General features: G+C 41.1%; 2 protein-coding genes across 3 annotated transcripts in view; one reads left to right on the plus strand and one right to left on the minus strand.

The window, feature by feature from the left end:
* The window catches only part of LOC120803713 (poly(rC)-binding protein 4-like), a 50,991-nt gene extending 40,601 nt beyond the window's left edge, over nt 1–10,390 (plus strand). For both annotated transcript variants that reach the window (XM_040152502.1, XM_040152503.1), the window contains 5 exons: nt 1,823–1,864; nt 1,960–2,035; nt 2,588–2,637; nt 6,029–6,198; nt 9,414–10,390. In XM_040152502.1, coding sequence (XP_040008436.1) covers nt 1,823–1,864; nt 1,960–2,035; nt 2,588–2,637; nt 6,029–6,198; nt 9,414–9,759 — 684 coding nt within the window. In that variant the 3' untranslated portion in view covers nt 9,760–10,390. The remainder of the gene's footprint in view (nt 1–1,822; nt 1,865–1,959; nt 2,036–2,587; nt 2,638–6,028; nt 6,199–9,413) is intronic.
* A 3,766-nt stretch (nt 10,391–14,156) lies between these two features.
* The window catches only part of LOC120803303 (dedicator of cytokinesis protein 3-like), a 48,515-nt gene continuing 35,520 nt past the window's right edge, over nt 14,157–27,151 (minus strand). The window contains exons 38-54 of the mRNA XM_040151644.1: nt 25,596–25,744; nt 22,766–22,852; nt 22,421–22,525; nt 21,149–21,290; nt 20,643–20,809; nt 19,203–19,289; nt 18,818–18,997; nt 18,631–18,714; nt 18,402–18,518; nt 18,048–18,208; nt 17,691–17,826; nt 16,848–16,929; nt 16,424–16,539; nt 16,238–16,322; nt 16,026–16,148; nt 15,672–15,754; nt 14,157–14,765 (exon numbers count right to left, since the gene is read on the minus strand). Of these exons, the coding sequence (XP_040007578.1) occupies nt 14,157–14,765; nt 15,672–15,754; nt 16,026–16,148; nt 16,238–16,322; nt 16,424–16,539; nt 16,848–16,929; nt 17,691–17,826; nt 18,048–18,208; nt 18,402–18,518; nt 18,631–18,714; nt 18,818–18,997; nt 19,203–19,289; nt 20,643–20,809; nt 21,149–21,290; nt 22,421–22,525; nt 22,766–22,852; nt 25,596–25,744 (2,513 nt within the window). The remainder of the gene's footprint in view (nt 14,766–15,671; nt 15,755–16,025; nt 16,149–16,237; nt 16,323–16,423; nt 16,540–16,847; nt 16,930–17,690; nt 17,827–18,047; nt 18,209–18,401; nt 18,519–18,630; nt 18,715–18,817; nt 18,998–19,202; nt 19,290–20,642; nt 20,810–21,148; nt 21,291–22,420; nt 22,526–22,765; nt 22,853–25,595; nt 25,745–27,151) is intronic.

The raw sequence follows: 27,151 nt of genomic DNA on the forward strand, positions 1-27,151 counted from the left end.
TGATGCATTGTAAGGGCTGAGCTCTCCTCTCCAGCTGATGACCATATAGGATGGCCTAGTAATAGTAGCCAGACTGCTGGCGTCAGGCAGAACTGAGTTAAGCTAAGTGCTGTCTGCTCAGGGAGGGCCGCACAGACACCACCCTCATTAATTACAGTAGATAGATAGATAGATAGACTAACTTAAACTGAGGTTTTCCATTGAGTATTGATGGGTGGGCTGAGAGAGTAGGGGGTTAACATATGTGAGTCTGCATAATTTAAAGTGATAAGGGGATGGGCGACACTAGAATTTCACATAAATAAATCATAAACCATGTTCATTTGTGGAGAAAACAAAGATGAAAATTTGCTGCAGCTTCCACAATGAATAATCATTGTGTTACGGCACAAAACAGGAACTATTTACAAGTAATATATGCTTTTAGCAAATCCTGTAAAGGGCCAGTTCACCTAAATTACAGATAAAAGAAAAGGCATTTTTTCACTTAATTCTAGTAATAAATAGCCATGCAGATAGTTGTAACCTTATTCCCATGACTTTGAGATTTTTGGGCTTTTAGGTGTCTGTTACTGCCCGAGTACAACGGAGGTGAAGGGAATTTTGGTTGTGCTGCTCACACCATTGAAAAAAAGGCTTTCAATCTTGCTGTTCTGTTTGGGGTCCTTGAGACCCCGGGACCTATTTAACAGTTTAAAAAAAGCACACATAACATTGTTTTATCAGCTTGACTCCTAATTTTATGAGCTGTGTGAGTTTCAATAGTGCTACTACAGAAAATGATGCATTACTTCTGGTTGAGATCTCGGAGAGCCCAGCTATGAAACATGGTTAAATACAAATTTTGCATTTGCTTTATATATCCGTGATTGATGTTGACATTACACAACACTATCCCTCTCATATCCCTTATAAGTCTATTTGAATTTGGATTTCTGGAGTTTTATCTTTCTTTTCAGGGAGTTAAAGCTGTCAGTATGTAGGATAAGAAACTTTACATTTATTTGTATGTGAATGACCTTTTGGCAAATAACAATGATATATTATCGTTAATGCATACGCTATAGAACATATAGAGATATTTCCTTATTTGGTATATTAACAACGCTTAATGGTCATGTATATGTATTTTGTCGACTTCATCAAAGCACAGTTTGTGGCATAAGGGAGAGTTACCACTTCAGTCCTTTTCCACATATTTGGATTTTAATCAGGTCAGACAAAAAAAGGAAACGAGAAAAAAAAGATCAAGGTTGATTTTGCAATTACGATTATTACTTTTACACATACAGCAGTGGGGTCTGTGGGACATCAAACGACGGGGTAGTAAAGCCAATCTCAGCTAAACACATGGGTTAAGAAATCCAACAGCTGCGTGTATCTCACAGAACTGTTCCGGTTTCTCAGGATTTTCCACCAACAATTTTTCACAGGAGCTAATTTGTGTCGACGAAACAGCCCCAGCTAAAAACTGTTCACACTGACGTCTCTGTTTGATCCAGAGCAACAGGGACACTGTGTCGGGACAGAGATGTTCCCGTTGAATTGCCGTGGAGGCTGAAATATCAGAGAGGCGTATTTCAAACCCCAGACAAATAAAACCGTAACCATGGCATCTGCATTGTTAGAGACTAGTAGAGGTATATGATAAAATATGGTATATCTCCTCTGTATAAGCTCAGGGCTGAACTATAAACACTCGTTTCAATTATTCTGAATAACAGGCACGTGTTGACATTGAAGCACTTGCCTTAAGAGGCTGAAGATTTACTGCCTGTGTGTGATGTTTTATTACTGTAATTTACCTAATGCTCTCTTTCAGGCCTACACTTTGCAAAACCAATATGGCATTCCACACTCTGAGGTATGACCATTTGTAGATATATTATTATATAACATAACACAGGTAGTTTATGGTTTACTCTAAACTGCATCAAGTTTTTCTTATTTGTTTTACAGCTGGCCAAGCTACATCAGCTGTCAGTGCAGCAAGGCCTGAGTCCTATTGCCCAGCCTGCTTCGACTATCATACCTGGTATGTATACAAGTAATAACAGTCAGTATTTGCTCTAGTTTCTGTTACCACTTCTCTGACGGATACAGTGGATACATGTAAAAAATGTCCTGAATAAAATAAGCAGCTTACTAAGATCTGTCTTTGCATCGCTCCTCCATCTCTAACTGGGATAGATTTTCTACCTGCATTTTTCTACCTGCATTTAGACGTGAGAAGTAACACTCACTGTCATGAGCCGTACTGATTACGTGCTCGTGTCAGTGAGGACGGAGGAGAAGAGGTTTTATAGCTTTCTCATATCTCCCAGTCTTAGAGAGAAACTATTATGTGAACTGATACGTTCCAAAGAGTCGGAGAACTGGGAGAAATAAAAGAATGAGTACTGTGTTAAACATCAGTCCATTAAAATGGAAATTAACTGCTTTACTGTATCTGGCAGTTCTCCGCTGAAAGGGCCTTTCTAGCATGTCAGGGGTGGTTTGTGTGGCTTCAATAACTAAAGGACTTGAATGAGTGTTAAAATGTCTAATGTGTCAGTTTTACTCAGTTGTTTGTATTTTCTCTCATCAGGGATGGACTCAAACTCTCAGACATCTCAGGAGCTGCTTATTCCCAATGATGTAAGGAGAAGTAACTCATAATTTCAGAGTTTTTATTCTTTATGATGTCAGTATTTTCCCAGCTGAACAACAAGAAGAACAACAGGGAGTCAGCGCTCATCTCACATGCACACAGCTCTGCAGCAGGTGACTTCACATGCAGTAGCTGCAACTGCAAAGACGTCTGGTGTGACATCAAAAGAGACGAGAGACATGTTGGCAACTTACTAATTATCCTCATTATTCTAACCTCCGACTAACCCAAGGTTAAAGGGGTTTTGAGCTGATATGGATCCTTTCACATTATTGTCTGGGCAGCAATCGCAGTGTCTTAGAGTGAGTCCCATGAGCACTCAGTAAATCCTCTCATGTTCCCTGACCTACTTAGAAGCTGTCTGCTGTCAAAACAGCCAATGAGAAAACAGACAAAGATCCATTCCCTCCTCACTTAGCCTCCACCAGGGTTTGATGAAATGTCTTTCCAATCTGAGAGTAGAAATCAGAATGCATAGATTCAATTCAAAATAAAGTCAGACTACATTTCCCTTCAGAAGATCACTGTACTATTACATTTGGCTGGTTTGAACAGAGAACATCTGCTTATTAATTACAGTGATTCCCTTCTTTTTGAATTTCATTTAGAAAAAATAAGAAAAGAAGCTCACTCATGAAGTAAAATTCATAATGAAGCCATTTATAATTTACAATTTAATTTGCAGCTCCGATATCTGGTGTAGTAACAGTACCACGGTCATTCAGAAGAATGATATGTTGCTCAGAAGATTAAAGGATACGTCTGGTGTTTTTCTGTATTTTTCTTACTGTCAGCAAGTCCTATGAAAAGACCCAAACTAAGAATGTTTTAGTTCGTCATCTCTCAATACTGTCTGACTATTGACATTACTTCCTACTGAAGATGTAACTCCTCAAAATCAGGTTACAAATGTATAGTTTAATTGTGTGAAACGGCTCAGTTTTTCCCTAAAACAGCCGGGCACTGTTGTTTTTAGCAAACATTTCTCAAACAGGAGTCAATAGTGCATTTGTTGGGGACTATTTTAAGCTGCGGAGCAGTGCACACTACTAAGTATCTACGGCAGCAGGACGGTTTTTGTGGGAGTGACTCAAAATAAACTACAGTGCGCATATTCAGGAACGTGTTATTCAGTGCAACAGTGTGGCACACAGATGTGTTTTTAATAGTGTTTGGAGAACAATGGAGGTATGTGTCACAGAGGAATAAACTACAGCATATCAGGGTTTAGCTACATAGACAGTACTTGTTAGTAGGATCAGTTCATTGTTGGTTTCTTTTCATGGGATTTGTAGATAATAAGAAAAAAATAGGATATTGTTATCTTTATCCTTCGTATTGTTTACTAAACTAGGACATACATAGCAGTACTCTCAAATGTGTATTTCGAAATGCTCTTTTCGAAACAAGTATCTGCAAAGAAAAAACTATTTTCAGACGATGGAATTAATTTCCCTTCGCTGTCTTTGTTTTGCAATAGAGGGAAGAGAAAAACAAGAATTGATTACTCAAGGTTTCACTGTACTGTATCGGATATAACCACCACAACCCTTCAGCAACATTTCTAAAATGCCTGAAGGCTTTTTTTTTTTTTTTTCTCCAAGTAAACCCCCACATGGCGAGCGGCACAATGCATCACAGGAATGAGTGAGTGCAGTGCTGTACGTGACAGGAACAGCTGTAAGCTCCAGCCATTGTTCCAGAGGAGAGAACATACAGCCATGACCGAGCCTCCTCAGCCCTCGACCCTCCTCAGGCTGGCCACACTCTGACCGCACAATCCCGCTCTGTGCTCACACACTGAACGCTAAAGGAGTCTTGTGCACACACACAGATGCATTGAGAAACCACTTACACCCAGTCAGCAGTATGTACTGTACTTCTGCGCAAGGAAGATTTAGCCAGAAGAAAAATGGCTGCAGCCGCACCATCCCATCCCTTTTCCTGTGTCCTTTCAAAGGACTGCCTCAGCAGGGACTCAACAATATATATAGGCCACTTATAGTTGAAGACCAGGAGCACTGTGCGTGTCTTTGAATGCTTACAAAAAAATCCTCGCGACAGCAAGCATACCTGCAAGGTGTCTCTTGTGTCATTTATTTAGCTCCAGTTACATTTTTACAGTGTTTTCAGGGTTTTTTTGAGCTTGGTCATACAGGAATGCTGTTGACTGAGGTCATGCACACCAAAGTGGACGAGCTGTTGACAGCTGGTGTCTATTGACAGCTGGTGTAAAAGGCCAGAGTCCAGAGGAGATTCTTGGTCTCAGTGGGGAAGAGATGCTATCTGTGATTTTAGGGCTGTAGTGGCCATTGTCTCATGAGTTGCTCTTTAGACTGGCTGCTCTCTGCCCCCCACCCCCACCCCAAATAAACTGCTGAGCCAATAATAGCCAGGCAGACCAACCAAGTTGCTGTGTGACAAATCAGACATTGTGGAACAGGCTGCTTACTTCTCAGGAAAGGAATGTGAAATTCAGGGACAAGTGAAGCACGAACACTGTGTTTGTGTGTGAGTGCGAGTGTTGTGTATTTCTACCTCTGTGTCAGCCGTTGTTAAGCTGCCAACACACACATACTACAAGTACTTCATCACTGTCTGTCCCGATCACTATATATCTGGCAGCATAACCCTGCTGCTGAGCCCTGAAACCCTGCACTTGAGCTGATAGGCAGCCCCGAGCTCTGGGTCTGTTAAATATCTATTGTCGCTAATAGGCAAGGGTCCAGGTTGGGTAATGAAAGCAGAACAAAGTGATAATGTATTCGGGAATGCAACAAAACTTGTGTCACTGTCTAATCTACCCTCAACAGACAGAACGCTCAAGCCAATGGGACTGTACATTATATATTTGAGTTATTTTCCCATTATGTTTTCCATTAGTGCGGAGATGCATCTAGCTGGTGCGTGTTTGGGAAGTGATTTGTTTGGGAAGTCATCACCACTCCGAGGAATCAATAACCTTTTAGCCACTCAGATTAATGACAGGCAAATGTGCCTTCTCTCGTCTCTTTTACCGGTGCACATGCAGTCGCAATTAAGGGAGACTCTGGGGGGAAAAAGAGCTTTTGACATGCATGATGGATGACCAATCCACTGAAGACAAGAAATGCAACCGCAATATTTGAAGTGGTCTGCATTAACTCAGCTCAACAGCACTACACACTTTTTTTGTTGTAATGTTTTGCTTTTGCCCTTTTTTGTCAGAATCACTTTCATCAGCATAACAGATCCAATAATGAGTAAAAGCTGCGTTCAGTCAAATGATTTATTGAACCCTTTCCTTGTAAAGGATGCCTTCTGTCCCTTTCTGAATATCAACAGTCACACATCTTTCCATCAAACTGACCAATCTGCCTTACCTCTGTTCTTTTGCAGCTGATTGGCTCCATCATCGGCCGTCAGGGCACTAAGATCAATGAGATCAGGCAGGTGTCTGGAGCTCAGATCAAGATCGGCAGCCAGTTGGACGGGACAAGTGACCGTCATGTGACTATCACAGGAACGCCGGTCAGCATCAACTTGGCCCAGTACCTCATTACCTCCTGGTAAGGCCAAATGGCACAAACAGCCATCTAATGAAACGACGCAAATGCAGGCCAGAGAGAGATGCATTGGTTTAAAAGGGTCAAAGGTTATGCCATAGTGTGATAAGACGTAATGAGGTACGTCCTTGTGCTGCTGGTAATTGGCCTCAAGGGAATGAGTGAAAGCAGGGTTGTATGGTACAACATAGTAACAGTGTCTCTTTGGAATTCAAATGTGCAGTGCAGCTTACTTTGGTAATTATTAGTCCTTGCTATTAGTCATTCAAAAGAGGCAATGGCGATCATTATTTTCAACTGCTCTGCAAAATCAGGTTTTGTCTCTTCAACTGATGAAGAACAATGCTTGAAATGCCAGTACTTCTTGCTTTGATATAGCTGATTGGAGAGACCTGTCCCAGAATAAACACAGCAAGAAGGATTCTGCCAAAGATTTATGCACCTCCTTTAATACCTTTGATTTCTAATTGAGAAACAAAGAACATTCCCAAATTAAGCCCGTGTGTTTTGTTGAGATTGACTTTACTTCCTCATTATTTGGGGACCTGCAAACCCCACTGCTGTATGTGTAAAAATAGAATTATTGATAGTTTTTTCCCTTTAAACACTTCTCTGCTTTTCTTCTGATCTCATTTAAACCAATATTTAGAATCATATTGATACTGATTGAGGAGAAGTAGTCTTGCATAAAAACTACTGTCAGTACAATCACAGACACAGTATAGAGCAGAGGAAAATCTATCATATTTAACCATGCTTTACACCTGGGATCTCCAAACAGAGATAAAGTGCCGTTTTCTGTAGCTGACTTCACAAACATGTCATTTTGTCATGTCACGTTTGGAATCAATTTTTATAAAATTAGTAAGTAAGTAACACTTTATTTATATGGCGCTTTCTACACCAGGGTCGCAAAATGCTTCAAAGCTACAAAAAGACGATAAAAGTATTTGAATGAATAATAACAACAATCAAAAGCAAAAATTGTAAAACAGGGCAAAGAAGCATCAATACAATGTTGTGGGGAAATAAATAGGTGAGGTGACATTTAAAACACTCGGGAGAGTTGGCTGATGTGACCCATGCAAGGAGACTCCAGGGTCTAGGAGCCAGAACAGAAAAAGCTTGGTCACCACGGGTCTTGAACTGTGAGCAGGGCACAACCAGGAACCTTTGTTTTGATGACCTGAGTGGCCTCGTGGACATGTAAGGGATCAGCAAGTTACCGATACTGTATATGGTGAGGGCAAAATGTCTAGTGGAACCTAAGCGCTGTTGAATAATGTCATACGGTCTGGCTTGGTGCAAAGTGCAGAACATCCTTTTTGTTGTGATGTAACTGCAAGAAACTATGAGACATTCAGGCACTGATTTCCTCAAGACAATTTTGTAAAATGGCCAGATTTGAAAATTTTCCAGGGCAGCTGTCAAATTACAGGTGGGCATCATCAGCATAGCAGTTATAATAATAATAGACAGCTAAACTGCCTAAACTATAGAGCCTTGAGGAACTCCCCAGGTCAGAGGAGCACAATAAGACATTTTGTCAGCAATGGATGCAAAGAAGGTCTGATAGGATAAGTAGGAGGAAAACCACTCAAGTGTTATACTGGATATTAAATTAGGAAATGCCATGAAGTATCAAGCTGATAAAACATTGTTAAGAATGGTTTTTGTTAATTTAAAGAGGGACTGGGACCCCCCCCCACAAAAAACATTGTGGTTAAATAAAGAAAAGTGCCTGCTTCATCATGCAGTTTGCACTAACATCAGCCATAACAGAAAAAAAGGAAATCTTACCATTTGCACAGTTTTTAGGTGATTTGCCAATCCATTGTAGATTTGTGATATCCCAGTTTCCATACCTGGCACTCGACGTTTTGTGGGTCATTTTCGCAAATTTGGAAGTTATTCCAGACGCTTGACTTTTTCGACATCTCGCTAGCGTAGTCCTCACTTGTAAGTCTGTCGTATGGTCACGTGACAGTGTCCCAGTCTCAGGGCTGGCAACGTTAAATAAGAGCTGTGACCATCCCACAAAATTATTACTAAGATTAAATGTCCTTGTCTGAGAATAACTAATAATAACTAGAGACCATCTTGCGATGAGATCACACCAGCTGCGACGCCCGTCAACATGTTGATGTCCCAACGCATGAGTACGCAGTAGTTATAACTACATTATTACATGGGTCGGACCTCGCCCATCTTTCAACTCGGCCTTCATTTTTAATCCTCAGCTACACGCCTGTAAAGTTTCGTGACTGTATTTTGCACGTTTGTGACGTCAAATCTGTTCACAGACAGACAGACATATAAACACCTGCCAAAGTACTCAGAACCGCCTCTGTAGCAGTTCCCACAACAGTAGGTGTCTCCAGGTCCAAATTTTGCCATGATCACACAAATGCACACACACACACAAACTCAAAAGGTGAAAACAATACGAGCCACGCTGACATGGTTGGTAAATAATGTTAGTGCTTAATGAATAATGTTGAATTGGATTGGATTACTATTTCTTATTTCATGGGCTATTTGGGATTTTTGTGTAATAAATATACTCTAATATTTTTTTTTTTAAAAACGCAACATTCAAATATTGATTTGGACATTGGTTACCATGGCAACGTTAGAAGCTGCAAAGCTTTAAGGCATTTGTGTCAGCCCTTCTTTCAACTGGTGAATAGCTCTGGCAGCTTATAAAAGAGTTCTTCACCAATGTAGCATTGCTCTCCTCTAACATTGTCAGACATACAATGGACACGAAAAAAAAAGGATAAACATCATCTTTTTTATTTCACACATTCTTCTTCCTTGTCATAACCTGGCACCTATATTACCCACAATGCAACTGGACCACCAACAGTTTCATTGGATATTCGGGTGTTCTATGCTAGTACTGGCCAATGTGACCGAGATGAGATTTTTCTTATTTTCACATTTGTAGTCTTCAGACCCAACCAACACCGACTTAAGTTACGTCACTTAAGGTAATCTTTCAGATTTCTCCCAAGAAAGGCTTTATACATCTTTTTTCATTCATGCAGCACCTCCCAACAACTCCTGACTTTGATATGTAAAACTGGTGGAGTTCCCCTTTAATAATTTTCCAGAAACTTCACTCAGTGTTGCAGCAACAGTGTAATCCTCTAATCTTCATTTTCTGTCCTGTCTCTGTCTCCCTATCCTCCCTCCTCCTATCGCTGCCCTCATAGTTTAGAGACAGCCAAATCCACGGCCCAGGCAGCCACCATGGCAACTCCGGTCGACCTCAACATGGCTTTCACCCAGCCAGCCTCCCCAGCTGCCTCCCCCGCACCCACCCTGGCCGCTGTGGGCGCCCTGACCCCGGCTCATGTGCTGGGCGCCCCATACGGTGCCATGCCCCTCTCCGGTCTGCTGGGGGTGAAGTCTGTCCCCTTTCTGACTCTGTCCAGCCCCGCCTCCACCGTGGCGGTCACTGCAGCGCCCTCCCACACCACTCTGGCCGCCTACACCGCCAAAATCTCCTCAGCCAATTGCATCAAAAAGCCAGAGAGACAGAAGTTCGCTCCCTACTGATGTAGCCTGTGCGTGTCTGTATCTGGAGAGTCAGATGAAGGACAGCTGTGCAGTGTTCTTCCACAAACGCCTGATGTAGCCATATCCGCTGGCAGAGATGCTCTTGACTTTTATTCTATGACGCACCAACAGAGAAGAGACCAATGGAGATGTGGATAAAGCTATTAAAAGTTATTTACGGTTATAGATAATTTGTGAGTTTCCCATGAATCGATGGACTGCTTTCATCATCACCTCATCACTGTTATTGATCACTAAAAAAAGGGCTGGAACCTCACCTGAGAGATACATGTTTAAATAACAGTTTTTACATGTGTATCTCATGTTAGAGATCAGCTATGAGTATTTATCCTTCAATAAATTTGTAAATTATACTCAGATGACAAATGCTCTACTGTATGATGCTTTTATACAATGTCTGTTTGCCTCTTGAAGTTTTTAAGAAAATTTGTATTTGTCTGGGAGGAATTTTGTTTTTTTTGTTTGTTTTTTTTTTAATAATCTGTGCTATGGTACTGTACTTTACTGTTCATTGTTATGTTCATTTTGTTGGATTTTGTTTTGAATGTGCAACTTGTTTAATCTTTATTTATTAGTATTGTTTCCTTTATTAAACGTCTTTGTTTCCTGACATGGCTGATGCTATCCGTCTCCTAAGTTTGCCCTTTTTTCTGCCATTATTTATAACTATCTGTTGCACAACATGGTGTCAGTCTGTTCATTTGCTTCATATGCATTCAAACAGTAGACACCTCATTTTAGCTAAATACGAGTCAAATTAATGTAGCAGCACAGGAACACACATTCAGGAGGAAGATGCAAGGCCAGATCCAGGTTTTTTTTTCTTTTTTTTCCCCTCCAAACACTGTCTGGACGGCAGCATGTCATTCCAGTTGTTAGAATTTATGAGAGGTGCTTTTCACATCATTATGCCCTTTTTTCCCCAAACAATAACCACAGAACGAGACAGTGCAAACCCCAGAAGAGCTCTGCCTGCATGCCAAGCAATAATGTACTGACATGCATGGACGTGTGCAAAAACAAAAGCAGATACAGAATCACACGCTGCTCTGTGTGTAGAGCACGTTATTATACTGAAATCAATCACTGTGAGTCCCTTAAGACAAAACCCAGACTTTGTGAGGAAGAAGGAAAAGGAAACAAACAGAGAGAGAGAACCGGAAAAATTAGAGGAGCCACAGCGATGCTGCAAAAGTAAAATTCAGTATCCGCATCAGCATGCACCACAGCATCATCAGCCTCTTGAGAGGCAGCTAGGATCCTTTTATCCTAACTCTTCTCTTTTTTTTTCGTTATTTTGTGACTGCATCACGGATATGCAAGACACAGTGCACAGTGCTCATTGTTCACTTTCAGAGGCAAACAGACACACAGCCCACACAGCCAATTCTAATTTGATGATAATTTTCAGTGTGTGCCATATATTCAAACAAAACTGAGTTTGGTATTACAAATGATCCCTGAAGGTATCATTATAGACTTTTGCAGTGATACTAAAGGTCTCAGTGGGTCACTTGTGCCATCTGTAGGCCACACATCACTACTCACTGAGATGGTATAAACTGACAAAGCACATGCATGATCATGATATTTGCAGAAAGATTTGTTAATACCACCCACCTACATTTTTTTATTATTCATTATATGAACAAATAAATCTTCACTTAAACTCCAGTAAAATGACCATACATAAAACAAAAAGCTATGTTGCATTTGAATATCAAAGTAGGATGTTAGTGACAGTGTGACGGGGAGAGCAGGGACCTTAGCTGTCGCTGCAGCTGAGGAGTTTGTCTTCTTTTTTTTCATCTGTGGTGGAGCCGGGGGTTGTGTGACACCTTATCTACACACACACAGACACACACACGTTCACAAAACAGTGGGTACATTACCACAACTCTCTGCATTCTCGCCACTTTGGAGTCACAGTCTCGAGTTTCCATGACAAACATCGCCCCCTACTGGCCTCTCCACACACTCCTCCATCAATCACAGCACAGCAAAGGTGAGGAGGAAGGAGTTGGAGCTGATAAAAGATTGTCTTTAATGTTTGGCATCGTTAATGAATTCCATACCACAGCAGTTATGGGAGTAGGAAAACCACTTTTACAACCAAACACTGTTTGATCATGCTAACACCATATGTACAGGAAAGCACATTGAAAAGTGTATAAAGTATTTATATGAGCAGACTCAAAGTCAAGAATGGTGGAGACAGCCACAGTCTAATGGATTTGTCCTTTTCAAACACTGATTATAGATATTTATCAATTACATTAATCTCTGGAGTACATGTATATACACAAAACAACGATAAACCTTTTTGGGGCGTCTGCAATAATTCTCAAAAATATTTCACAATACCGCTGTATGTACAATAACAGAATTTACATTGAAAAATTCTATCGTACGTATATTTTGAGTATCACTTCAGTCACCAGTTATCCTCAATGCCATCAAGCTCACAAGAGATACTCACATATTGTATATATCTAACCTCAGGTTCATCTCCATACAAAGTACAGCAGCCTATGCAGTACCTGGGCCTTCTGTCTTGGTACGGTTTCTGAAATATGTTCACACAACTGATGATCTCACATACAAAAATAGATGTTGTCTAGTTAGCTGACAACTTGATGTACAGTAACACAAAGCATCCACCTGCAAAAAAAAAACAAAAAAAACAACCAAGAAAACAAGTTATTGTTAAAATATTAGCTATATCCTTCCAACCCACTACGTTGCAATAAACAGCGGCGTTCTTCTGCTCCACAAAAAGTAAACTTCCCTCTCAGAACGGGCTTCAGTGTTCTTCTGAAACACATCATCAGTTTCCACACAACAGAAGGTGATTGAGAAAGAGCTGCAGGCAGAATAAGAAATATTAGCGCTACAAACCAAACAACAATCTCAAACCAAAGCTGGACGAAACCATACAAAAACATCATTACTGTAGGTAGATATCTTTTTTTTCCTTCAGGAAGCGTATAGTGAACAGAATGAAAAGGAGAGCAGCTGTCACTAAATGAGCTTCTCACAGTCTGGATGAGGGGTCAAACTGCATTTGAGAGCACTTAAGGCAGGTAGGCAATTCCACCGCTGTCTGAGTGGGATCCTCGGCTGGCAGCTCAGCGGGCAGGTGTCTAGACAGTGTCATCAGATGCAATGCAATGCCACGCAGTGCAGCTGTCCAGGCTCAGCCCTCACTGCTTAACATGGTCTGACAACCATACAGAGAAGGAAAAAGATGGAGGGGAAAAGAGAGAGAGTGAGAGGATGGCACCGGTGCTAGTTTTCACCGTCCAGCAGGTGGTTGAGGTGTGAAGTGGACGGTCCGCGTTCTTCATTCGCCATGAGCATGAAACACGACAGCTGTAGGTCCTGCCTGTCATTGTCCTCAGTTTCCCCTCAGTCTGCCGAACGCTCTCTTTCTTCTCAGGATATCTTTGTCACGCAAAAGAGACAAATAGAGACTTCTTCAACATAGACTGAACTTAAAGCACTTAAACAAAAACCAGGATTGCAGCTTGCGCACTACAAATAGAACATCTCGTCTGAATACATTCACATAGGTTTCCATACGCATGGTACGGATGGGAAATCGTCAGTCTGTCCTCGACTGAAGTTCATGTCCCTTGAGATGCCGATCCAAGAGGAGAGCTGCGAGTCCAACCTTAGAGACCTGCAATTTATGACAGGCTGGCAGCAACACATATTACAGTGCGCCCTTTGATTCACTATTAAGGAGCACTTAACAGTGTTTTGAAAAACATAATGGACATAAGCCTTTGAAAACACTATAATGTAGCAAATTTATCAAAATAAGAATTCATATATATGAAGCATTTAAAGCAGAGAAGTCACTTCACTGGGAATGATAACCTTCTGTAGTTGCCTCGTGGTGTGAAAATGACATGAAAAGCAAAATGAAGGGAGTTCAGAGCTCAGACGGCCCCTGGGATCATGTTGGTTATGATCATGGTTGTCATGTTTCACAAAACCGTATTATTCTCAAATGAAAAAACATGCTCACAGACAAGTTGTACAGTTGTGTACAATCAATATCAATTTTTGAACAAAGGTCATCTGTCTTACTGTTCAACAGATCATTTGCTTTTAATAATATTAAAGAGGCCACACGGAGCAGTGACGGCAGTTGTGCCTCATACTGTGGATTCATCGAGGTTGACTCCTTCGTTTCTTTCCTTCATGTGCACTGAAATTATAACAGAGCGAGAAGGGTCAGCTGAACACACTCCACTGCTTCGTGTTGGACTCTTTCTATTACTGCTCCTTTAACTCAGTGCAAATGAAGGGAAAAAGACAAGAAGAAGAAAGAAGAAAGCTCTAACTGAAGTATAACTGGAGCCTCCTCATCACTGTGTCTCCTCGTGCTCCTCGCTGATGCACTGCTCCCAGGCATGTTTCCCCATGTCCTCCCTGTGGCTGTGGGGGGGGTGGAAGATCCTGCGGGGCAGCGGGATGGGCTGAGGCGGCAGCTCCTCCTCGGGGATGCAGCCCTCTCTCAGGTAGGGCTTAGGCGGCACGGCTGGAGGCTGAGGCCTGCGGTAAGGGATGTGGTGAGGGCCGTGCGTGGGAGCGTGGTGGTGAGGCGGCTGCCCGTGGGAATGGCTGTCCAGCCCGGGGTGGGCATGAGTGTGAGGGTGTGGGTGGGTGTGCGGGTGTGAGGCAGGGCTTCGGTAATGGAAGGGGCGGACCGGGTCCACGGAGTCGATCTCTGATCCGCCGTAGTGGATGTGCAGGTAGGGAGAGGCCAGGTACTCGTCGGGAGGGGACCACAGGTGACTGGGAAGAGGCTCCAAGGCATCGTTCCTGATGGGGCCGGGGTCTGGATACTGACCACCAAAGTTACTCTCACTCAGGGAGGAAACACCGCTGCTGGCGCTGCCTGACAGAGTGGAGTTACTGCCCCCCAAAGCTGACTGAGGACTGGTGGGGGAGCCAGGGATCGGATGGAGAGGAGACTGGAGAAGGGGACAGAGACAGTGGGCGTTATGGGTGTATTTCTCTTGACGTACAGCCAAGGACAGAGTTTCCAGGGCTGTCACAACAACCTGAATTTCAACACTGCTCATGCTGCCTTCACTGACAGATATGACAGATATATTGGAAATAAAAGTCTCAAATGAAAGAAGATAGAGAGTCAGCAGCTACATCATCAGTTTGACGTGTTTCAAACATTGAGGCACTTGAAAATGGCCTTGTCATTATGACTTGAGTAGTGTCTACAATTAATCAAAGGCATTTCGGGATAAGTCATTTGACTTGCAACGGTGTATATTTAATAAACTGACTGTAAGTGAAGACTATGTGTGGGAGCTGACAATTTAGGAAAGAGGAGCTTCTGTAATGGCAGGGTTACCATGACAAAAGACTGCGAAAATTTCATTTCAAACATTCGCAATGTGTCATCCAAAGCTAAGATTACACTGTAGCGTCACATTGTCCACATGATGTATTTGTGTAAATTTAAATAAAGAGGAACAAGAGGAAAGAAGAAGGAAAAGCAGGAGAATGAGAAGGAGAAAGGAAAGTGGGAGGAGGAATAAACAGAGTCACACTTCGTCTTGTAACAACGGGCTGCAAAATTCAGTCCAGACAACCTATTAAACATGAACACAGCAGAACCATCAAACAATAGCACATAACTTTTACAGAATCCAGCTCAAAGGTGGTTGACAGAACATGTTCCAGGAGTGAAGTTTCTAACTACTCCCTGCATAAAACTGACTAAGCAACAAATATGCATAATGTGTCAAACCCAAAAAGTTTCTAAAGAGCTGTTTGGGTCTGATATTTTATCTTGTCTGACATGAAGTCAAAATTCCGGTGTCTGTCTATGCAGAATGATGGTTTGCTGATGGATGTACCTTTCGAAGAGAACGGACAGGCAGGGCAGGGGGAGGGTCATTGTTCTGGTGGTGAAACGCATCACAGTGCATCAGGAAGTGCCCTGCAAATAGAAGTCAAATTCATACATGTGAGGAGAAGGCCTCATAAACACATAAATAGCTCTTCAAAGCCTGTGTAAGCTTTACAAGCTCAGTTTTTGCTGCCAGATTTTAGTCTGGATAACATCACTGAGAAATCAGCTGAGTTGCTGTTGATTTGCTGTTGACTTGTTAGGCTAAGTCAAAAGTGAAATACATTTGAAATGAAAATACGTACATGATCTCAACACCAAGTAAAACCATTACAATGAAGTAAAAAGAGCAAATGCAAACCTGGTGGGAAGGACCTGGGTGGGACAGGGGGCATGATTGCCCCTCCAGAAGAAGCTGGCATGTAGGACACCTGTTCCCTGTTCTCTCCATCCAGACTCCAGCTGCTGGGAGCATTGGGAAAGACTGGAGGGGGAACACATAAAAATGTCAACACACACTGTAATACATGTCGTGTACATAACGCTGCACATTTCAGCCTGCTTGTGTGTTACCTTTCTCTGGCAGATTCATGTGAGGATCAGCACACGGCTTACAGGGGCTAACTTGCTGAAGTAAGGCACGCTGCATGTGGTTGTTCTGGAAAAAAAAAAAAAAAGAGAAAGCACAGTTACAAATCATTAGCAGTTTTGTTTTTCAAAAATGACAAGCTCTACGGTTCCTTCCCAGCTCCGTCCCACCTGTCCATTCTCTGCCATGTTGTAGTACATGGAGTTGTTGGCCCTCTCACGATGAGATGGCAACAGAATCATTACCTCCCGGTTGTGTTTGGCCTTATCAGGCAAAGACGGAGAGCCTGGACAGAGAAAAGACGTGGAAAATTTACTATTTCTACTTGCAACAACCTCATTACATGTAGCATAGAAAATTATTGTCCTACAAATGCAGGTATTTTATATATTATCACATTGTACATATGATTTTTGAGATATCTATCAAAGAACTTTTCTAATTCTTGCTCCCCTTGAGCACCTGTGATTGGTAAAATGTCCATGAAGACGTGTAATATACACAAATACAGATATATTGGCACTGGCCAGGACAATGATCATTTCATTCTCTGTGTCCATCTCCAGTGCGGTTCTCTGCAGCTGCATTACTTACCTCTGGCGCTTGAGGGAGCAGAGTTAATAATCTGGGAAGAGTTGGAGCGGATTGAGCTCAGACTGGAGGAGGACGGACTCGGCTGAAAAACAGAAGACATTCTATATATTTGGAAAACTACTGAAGCACTGATCAGGAATAGGAAATACTTTTAACTGTCTTTTATATTTTATCTAGCAGACAGAAAACTAATGTGCATTACAACAGCATTATTAAAAAAGGAGTGTAACTCTTTACTTTACGGGTACTGTATCTTCCAGCTAAATTCCTGGAAACATCCTTCACAAGTTCCTAAAAATTAGCTGCAATTTAGCTGTTAACCACTATGATATTTCCAAGAAAGGCCTCCACGATTTCACTGCAGAGTATATGGCACTATAGGTATACTATATGTATGAACTATTTTTCACTTATCTGCTACATAATTTCCTAGTTTTTTCTTAAAGCCTTGAATATAACATGAGGGTATTTAATAACAGGTGGAAATGACCACTTTCTCCACTTCTTTTATAATTAGTACCAAATATCTTCGTAAATTAAAGCTAAATACCAGAAAATGTTTAAGAAATTAAGAGGAAAGTTTCCAGAGTATTAGATGGAAAATATAGGACCCATAAAATTAAGTGTTAAGAAAAGCACTTATAGTTACAGTATCAAAATTGATAATCACAAAGGAAAACATACAAGTATTATACACTCAGTTGCCAATTTATTAGGTACACGTTGTTACGCAGTGTATTATGTTTTACATAATGCCAGTTCTTACGTCAGTTGCACTTTTATAACATGATAAACAAATTCAGCTACATCCATGCCAGTGTTTTTTATTATTTCAGGCCGTACCTGCATGTGTAATGCCTCCTCAGGGTGCTCTCCCATCAGGCCGTCGGTCATTATGACGAGGTTTCCTGCCTCACTGGATGTGTGAGAGGACAGGGAGGAGGACGAGTGACGGATTGAGCCCTGAAGGTTCAGAGGGCTGTAGGACAGAGACAATGTTGAAGACTGTAAAAAACGTTTATTTCTGTGTGTCCGCGAATTTACCTGTAGGACCTACGCAGCTACTGCACAGTCCAGCTTACAGTTGGCCCAAATTCATTTCTAGTGAGATCTACATATCAGATATGCAGTACATTATGGTGGTTAAGGTTTGGGCCAGGATTACAGATGTGCTCATGTGTGTCCGTGTGTATGACTGACCTGTGTCTGTGTATTAGGCGCACACTCTCAGGGCTCATGTGGCTGTGGGAGGAGAGGATGCCTCTAGGAGAGTTGACCCCTGGGCAGCCTGCAGGGCCGAATCGATCCCCACTGGGCACACCCTGCTGGGACCCAACCATATACTGCTCTGAATAATTACACTGCTCACGCGTGCATTGAAGCACTTGCTTATAAACATACTGCAACCTTTGCACACGCGCGGATGCATCACAACACAAACAAATTATCATCACTTCACATCACAGGACAAAGTTCATGTACGTCAGCAAGAATAAAAATGAACACAGCTCAGAAAGAAACATGAAAAGCTGAGCCACAATTGGGACTGCTCACATGGTGTAAACCTGTCCTCATCATGTGGAACTGGTCTACAAGCTTTTTGTGCAGTGGACGCATCTCTGGATGCACCAGCTTCTCGTGAACAGCCAGCCCCACTCCAAGAATGTGCACCTGTTATAAGAAATCAGAAGAACAAGCACTGAAAAGGATGTTTACTCCATTATCACGTGAGTCTGCCAAAGGAGCAGTTCCCCATATGATGAACTTCAAAGCTGAGCCTGACCTGCTCCTGCATCAGATCCTTCAGATGTGTGATCCTCTCTGTATCTTCTGGGTGACTGCTGATGTAGTCCTTATCAAAGAAGGCCTGGGTGTAGAAGAGGATGAGTCAAAGGATGAGGATCTCTCACAACACAGATTCCCCATTCAACATTGGTGCAGTCTTCCCTCACTCCGCCCCACAACATTACCTCCTGATATCTGGCGATGCCTCCGTTCACAGCCGCATCTATAACCCCATTGAGGCACATGCTGAGCGGATTGATGTTGCCATGATGCTGCCTGTGTTGGTACTGGCTGATCAGAGTTCGCAGCTCCTGGGTCTTATTCTCCACCACATAAATGGCATTCTCCAGAGGGCTCACCTCCACCTGGAAATAAAAACACACATTCACCCTAAGCTATGTGAGGAAGAGTATGTATACGACAACTTCACATTTGTCAGTCTAACATACTCCCTCAGAAGCATGGCTACCACAGTGACGTCACATCTGTCGTAAGAGAGCTGGAGAAAAAACTGTCTAGCATCCCTCAGGGGCAATATAACATAATAGAACGAACGTTAGAGCTCCTCACCACTTCTCTCCTTTCCACCTCCGCCCAGCGGGAGATCCCGGGGAGAGGACGGGAGAGGATCAGGGTTGTTCTTTCAATCCACAGACTCTGTTAAACATGCAGAGAACAGAGGTAATGTGGACGGGGGGGGGGGGGTTACAAAAACATAAACACTGTAACAATTGGTCAGTTAATTGGTTTGTTAGTCAGTACTAATTGTCAACAATTGTGATAAGTTTTTTCTATCATTAAAGTGATTTCAAAAGAAAAAAATGCTAAACATCCATTGTTCAGCATTTTCCATCAATTCCTCAAAATGTAAAGATTTTCAGCTTTTCAGTCTTATATAGCTGTAAATTGAATATCATTTGGTTTTTGGAACGTTTGTCCGACAAAAACAAGTTAGGATATTTCCAAGGGCTCTGGAAAATTGTAAATAGCATTTTTTACTCATCTCTGACATTTTTTTTATACTAAATTAATCAATTAATCTGAAAATTATTGACAGATTAATGTATAATTAACGAAAATAATAATTAATTGCAGTATTAAATACCATACAAAAATCCTGCAGTGAAAACAGTCACTGCTGTTCATCATTTTAAGAGATTGAGATTTTTTGTTTCAATTTAATGGTAATCTTTAACTTTGTATTGTTATTACTCTAAACAGATATCTGTCTAAATTACGATGTTATGATGATGAGTGAGAATCCATTTGTGCCTACTTTTCCTTTATGCTAATGCAGTTTCCGCACCCTACACCTCACCGTGCAGTGTTCATGACTAATTCCCTTGCAGTTCACGCAGGGAGCAGTGTACGTTTCGAAGGCTGCTAGACAACAGAGATATCTGGGTGAATACCTAATACCACAATCACAATTTTTATTTTTCAACACGAGTCAACTTACTAGTCACAGAGGATTTAATAGACTGAGGTAAAATGTCTCAAAAATCATGGCGGCCTATGTGATTGTATTATACGGTGCTTTTGTTATTTTGATGCCCCTGACATTACCCTCATGTTTAGGTGACCCGGTGTGACAGTGACATGAATATAAACCTCGTCAAAATCTGTCAATCAAATCTGATCAAACTACACCCATACAGTCCTGATGAAGCATGGGTTTTTTTTGTGTTAAACTCTTAATAAATGACACCTTAGGATTTCCCCTTAAGGATTTAGTCATGAATATTAAAATTTATAGAGAAATACGTAAGATATCACTGCCCAAAAGCTGCAGGCCCTCCACTGTGACCACCAGGGGGTGTTACATCTGCCTACATCACCTGAAAGGCCAGATTAATCCAGAAAAAAAATGACTGCACGAATCATCTGCAGATTCCCCAGAGTTCGATCTATTTCATGTCTTTTACTACCGTTACGTCTGAATTCAGCATTTTCTGTGGAAAAACTGTGGGGCCGAAATGGACTCAGAGGGGCACTGCTGGCTCACCGTACCCTGAACTCATTCTCACGGTCCTTGGGCCCCTTGTGGAACGGCCTGTCATAGTGGAAACGGCTGACATTGTTTATGCGGTAGAAACTCTTGATCCTCTCAGGCACACGCTCCAGCTGAGGCACATCAGAGATGTCTGACACCGGAGTCACGGCGTAGATCTGCAGATCTAGAAACCAAGTGTCAAGGAAGCGACAGAAAGACATGCCTACTCACACAGGAGGAAGAGCAGGAGGGATATTCAGAGGAAATGCATACAGTCTCATTTTCTGACTATGGAAATCAATCCAATTTTATCTGTAATAATCTCATAAATATACATGTACAAACATTGCATAGTGTTTAGTGCAATGCTGAAACAATTAGTTGATTAATCAACTGAAAGGCAATTACCAACATCAAAAATCAAGTAATAATTCAAGTTAATAACTACACTCTGAATAACTACACATTAATTTATTATAAAAATAGTTTTAAAAAAATAGCCGTAGTACAACTAATAGGATACACTGAGCGTCGCTCTGCAGGATGGTGTCATCAGGTTGGTTGGGATGCTGCATGGCGATGGCTTGCGGGAACTCCCCCAGCATCCTTTGCTGGAAGTCCTCAAGCCGTTCATAGTCATAACCACGACAGACAAACTCCTTATTCTGAGGAGGGAAGATAACAGGTGGATGTATTACAAGGCTGCCACTGACTGGCAAAACTGGCAGCTCACATCATCGAATAGCAGTTAGTAGTCTGGCCTGGATGAAACAGGAAGCCAGTGAAGAGAGGACAGAATCGGTGTTATGTTGTTGAAATCCTTTGGTTCTAGAATGAATTCTAGCAGCTGCATTTCGGACTAGTTGGATTTTTTTTTTTTTTTAATGCCAAAGAGTGGTAAAACCTGAGGAAAGCATGTTACAGTGATACAGTGCAGATGAGATGAAAGCATGAATGAGAATTTTTTTCATCTGACTGTATTAGAAATGGGCGAACAGAGGTGGAAGAAAGCCGCTATAGTGATGCTGTTGATGTGTTTCTTGAATGTAAGAGAGGAGTCAAAGGTGATTCTTCTCTCGTTCTTCTCTAGTGCTCCGGATTTTTTCTTTTATTATTGTTTTAGTACAAGGTGCACCAGCTGTTTTATTATTAGCAGTACCACTTCAGAGGTTTTAGTGTTGGTGGATAAAAATGCACAAAAAAAGCAGAGTCTTTGGTTGGATTCCCAACTGCATACTGCGTTTGTTTTTTATCCAGTCCTGTTGAATAATGTAAGAAATCTCCTGCTGCTTTATTGATATAATAATTAACCAGTTTCACATTTAGGCTTGTTATTTTTGTGCACATGAAACTGGAATTGGTTAAATAAGCCCCTAAATGAAATGAGATATTATGACAGTGTAGGGGACACATTTCCTTATATTTTAGGATGATTAAGTGTTTCTCCTCAGATTTCTTTCAAGAAAATTAGGTAAATATTTATGTGGAGGCTGATGGATCTCAGACGCTAAATTTTACAGATGGAGTTCCATTATACTATTGTACTGAGATTCTTGATGAGACCGGGATGGCTGGCAGAGGGACAACACACAAAGCTCATAATTTTTAATGCCAGCACATACCAATATACCACTCAGAAACTTGAGAACCCAACGTGTAAACTTGTCCAGCTTATTAGACTGCAGCTGACACTGTCTCCCGCTGAAACGTGAAGGAGCAGTGTAGCTGGCTGCATCAGCAGAATCATAACTGTGTCAGGACAGACAAGAGGCAACGCTTTTTAGTTAAGTCTTACCCTGAGGAAGAAAGGAAACTTCCTGCCATAGAAGCCCATTCGGAAGAACTCGGGTTCAATCCTCTGCTGTTCAATGATGTTGTCATAGTACGCTGCCTCCATTTTCTGTCACAGAATGTCAAATATACAGAAGAGTCATGATGAATAATGATTTAATCACACACATTACTGAATCCTCTGCATTTCCTGATGAGTGTGGGTGTGCACAGGTAATTAGGAGATTGTGTTATACACACTTCACATGACATAACAGAGGATGACAGTGACAGAGCGAGCCGAGATGCTCACCTTCCACTTGTTTTGATAATGACAGCAGAAAGAGGAAGCATGCAAGACTTCACTCACCCGTATCCAGCTGAGGCTCTGATAATCGTATAAAGTCTCATACTGGAAAGCGAGCTCCCGGCAGAGGGAGATTCCATATTCCCAGCACTGCAAAGTCATACATAGATGAGATAAAGGATGAATGGAAGAAATCATTAAAGCTTAAAATCATGAGAAGTCATCATAAAAATGACAATGAGAGATTGGAAACTTTGGAGGACTGGCACTAAACGGTCATTTTAGATGGAGGAAGTATACAAAAATAAGAAGGGTTTTGTGTGTGTGTATGTGTGTGTGTGTACGTGTGTGTGTGTGTGTGGGGTCGTCCTGATTTGAATGGAAGGTCTAAGGACAGAACACTTATAGATTGTAAAGCCCCCTGTGGCAAATTTTAGATTTAGATACACACATTTACTGTAGGAAGAAAAACTGAGACAAATGACAAAATTATACTGCAGCAGAATAACAATGAAAAAAATATGTTTGCAAATCACTTGAAAGTAGGGAAAAAAAGCCTCCATTAGACTCTATAAGAGTCTTGTTTTCGTACTAAGCTACTGTATATTTATATTCCAGCGCTAAAAGCAGCTAAAAGCAGCTAAAAGCAAAAATATCGCACTTAGAATTCAATATAGCTTCAAAATATGTGTGATCTCTGCAAAGAAGCCAATATGATGTCAAGCTTTCTTTCTTCTTTCTTTCTTCTTTCTTCAAGAAGCTGTATGTGCATAAACATGCACCTATATTTATTTTATATTCTAATGATAGTGTAATAAGACTCGGAGACTCAAGTCAACAACAACTGTGAACTGCGTACGTTAAGTTGTGTTTTCTAATGTTTGCTAACCTCTAAATGAGTAATCATAGCAACACAGCATTGTTAGCAAACGCTGGTCACGCACCAAGATACCTGCTCAGTTCCTGTTCTCCTCACACTCCAACTCCATTTCTCACCAATGGCCATTATTTCTCTCATTCCTTGCTTGTTACAGGTCATAATTATAAAGCTGTGGTCCATTATATGCATAAATTAAAACCATAGATTTAAAAATATACACAAAACATGAGAAGAAGAAGAAAAAGATGAACGATGGAGAAGAATTACACGTACGTGATATTAATTAGAAAAAGGGGGAAAAAAATCCTAAATTGGTCCAAAAAAAATTCTCATAGTAATTAACTGCAGAAAATTATTTGGGGAATTTTTATACATTTTATTGGAAAAATAAAATGTTAAAGGAGGAGAAATACGGAGCTGTCAAACCAAATTGACACTTGTGTATGTAGAATTTAGCTGAAAGAAATATAACATTGACTACAGGCTCTATACTCCCGCAATTTGATGTTAGAGCATTTCTTGAGTGTGCAGGCAAAAGGGAATGAGACCATTAACTTGTCAAACTCGACCTAGCCTCTGACCCTCGTGTGCTTTGAGGTGGACATGATAACCGCCTTACAAGAAGGAATCCAGATGTCACTGAAGTGTATATAGATTTTTTTTTTTCTGCATCATCTACCCCCCATTTATTCTCTGAGGTTGCGAACGTGCAAGTTGGCCTTCAAGCGCATTTCTGGATTCACTGTTCTGGACTCCGCTGATCCAGAACAGCGACTCGTGTCTTTTTATAGAAGGGCGGCAGTAAAGAGAAGAGACGATAAAGCGTTATTGAAGGAGGCCACTTTTATTTCCTTCTTAACTGCTCTCAGAGTCCAGAGGGCATTGTCGTCCCCGAAGCAAATGCTACATGTTAGTATTTGTATCACGAGATTCAGTGTTTGCTATAGTACATAAAACCTCTTTCAAAACACAGGATACATACCAAAGCAATGACAATACGATGATTTCGTTTTGTTAATCCACAGTTCTGGTTATTCTACTGGTGGCTGCTGTACTTTACTTGAGTAGTTCCATTTTACACTGCTTTATACGTCACTACATTTATCTGGCTATAGTTACTATGATTTTACACATAAAACCTGATCAGCCTGTAAAATTATGATGCATCGATAAAGATTCTACTACTCAGTATAGACTAGACTACAGTATATAAAGTAATTAAATTTAGCTCCACCTCCACCTCCTACAACATTAAAGTGCTACAGACACGTTAATGTATAGCTTGTATCGGTAATAACCCCCAAATAACAGAATATATATTAATAAATCTCTCCGTGGTTTTTTAAATAACAAGACATTTTACATTTTACAGCACCTATTTTTTAATATTACTGTACGTTTACTTAAAAAACATTTAGGATTTTTTTTTTTTACTTGTAACTGAGTATTTTTACACCCTGGTATCGCTACTCTTACTTCGGTAAAGTGTTTGAGTAATTCTTAACCACTGTGTGAACCTAGATCAATAGGTGGTGAATGAAGCATCATAACAAAACAATAAAAGCCACCGGGGACTAGCAGAAATGTGTCCAAGCGGATAAAAACTTTGAGAAAACTTTCGGGATTCTGTCTCTCCCCCAGTGTTAATGAGGGCAAAAATTAATTATGCTTAGGAACAGCTGCACTGCAGATGAGAACAGCTACTGAAACATTATTAGAAAAACATTTTTTTTTTAAAATCTATAAACTTATGTGAGTTTCATTTATCTGAGGTGATTTAGTTCCTGTTGTATTTTCCACTACAAACCTACTAATTTTGTTCCATCACTTTGTTAAGTTAACTTGGTCTTGCCTTCATTTTTCACATTCTACTGAGTGAGGTTCTGTTGCAGTGAAGCCAGAGGCTGGTGCGGGTCAGAAATGACAGGCCTTTAACAATTCCCCCAAACACTGGCCTCAAATCAGTGAAAACAGGAGTAAGATATAAAGCTATGAGAAAAAATTTTCACTTGCCTTGCCCTTGTTGAAGTAGTGAAGGATTTTGCGACTCAGGTTCTCCTTGCGTTGCCACTCGCTCTGACAGGGGTAGTGGAGGAAATCCCTCAGAGGCCGGTCCTCCCACTGCAGCAGCTCCCAGTACAACAGCAGGGTGAACGCTGCCTCTGCAGCAGAAGGGGGTACAGGCCAAAGGTCAACAGAATGAACGCGTATCACTGTGATTATCTGCTAGCTAGTGAAGCTACAGATGTTGACCAGTTTGCACAGTCTGGCCACACTGATGAACTGATCCCCTCCAGACATTTTGGGTCCACTTTTTTGTGAACAGATGGCGCGTGACACAAAGCGCGGTCAGTGACACAAAGCACAAGTTGCCCAGAGCACGGCAAGTATGTTTTGCTATATTGGTAGCCAGAGGTGCAAAGACCACCTGGACGGTTGAAATCATACCATCTACTCTCAATTACTATCACAGTTTTTTCAGTTGTTTTGGCACAATCGTTGAATGAAAACCATGTGAAAATAAAATAGCGTGCAATTATCTCTTGTTCTTTTTATCACGACATTATATGTATTTCTTGTTGCTTTCACACAGCGCAGCAAATGTATTTTGAGGGTGAGTTATACAATGTATCACAGTTATGGTGTGGACAGACATCAGAGAGGGACTATAGGCTGCTCATACAGAAGGGAAAGGATGCAAAAGTATACTGTATCTTCAGCCCTCACTATGTGTGTAGGTGCACAGTTATACAGTGAGCTAACTGAACTTCCAATAATCCAATAAAGGTTGAAGACAAGTGATTGCCTTTGAGGTTTTTCCTCCAAACAATTGTGAAAATGTGAAAACAGCATTACATGATTAAATGAAATGATTAATTGATCAGCCTATCGACAGTAAAAGTTTCTCAGTTGTGAGGATTTGCTGATTTTCTTTGTCTTATGAGATAACAAATTAAATATCTGTGGGTTCTGTGGGTGCTAATCAACCAAAACAAGCAATTTGATGACATCATCTTGGGCTTTAGAAATTTTGACGGAAATGTTTTACCAAGACCAATTGATTATTCAAACAAAAAGGCAGATTAATAAAAAAAAAAAAAAATGAAAAGAATCAATAGCTGCAGCCCTAAAATAAACAGTGCAAGAAGATGAATCCATTGCATCCACAGTAAAAAACGTCTTTGAAGATAAGGGACGTTTTTTTTTTTAGGCAGAAGATGATTTGCACAGTAACCACACGTGTCTTCACAGCCAAATCGGCAGAACACTAAAATGTCATTTAATTATCTTGCCAGCTGCCTGTTGTTTGTTTTACATAAGTGATGGATAAGGCTGCATTCAATTAGTCATATTTGGCTACATTTACATGCACACAATAAAGCCACCACTGGCAACGTGAAAGAAGAATTGCTTCAGCTATTTACATGATTACATAAACTGACGTGATTGACAGTGCCTTCACCAGACTTCAGTTAAATATACTGTAACATGACTGTAATACAGTTTAAATCTCAGAATTGCAAGACACATAACATAGGACTGATGGCTGTGGAGGCTGTCAGTAGTGT

This window comes from Xiphias gladius, chromosome 18 (genome assembly GCF_016859285.1).
Source record: "Xiphias gladius isolate SHS-SW01 ecotype Sanya breed wild chromosome 18, ASM1685928v1, whole genome shotgun sequence".
NCBI lineage: Eukaryota > Metazoa > Chordata > Actinopteri > Istiophoriformes > Xiphiidae > Xiphias > Xiphias gladius.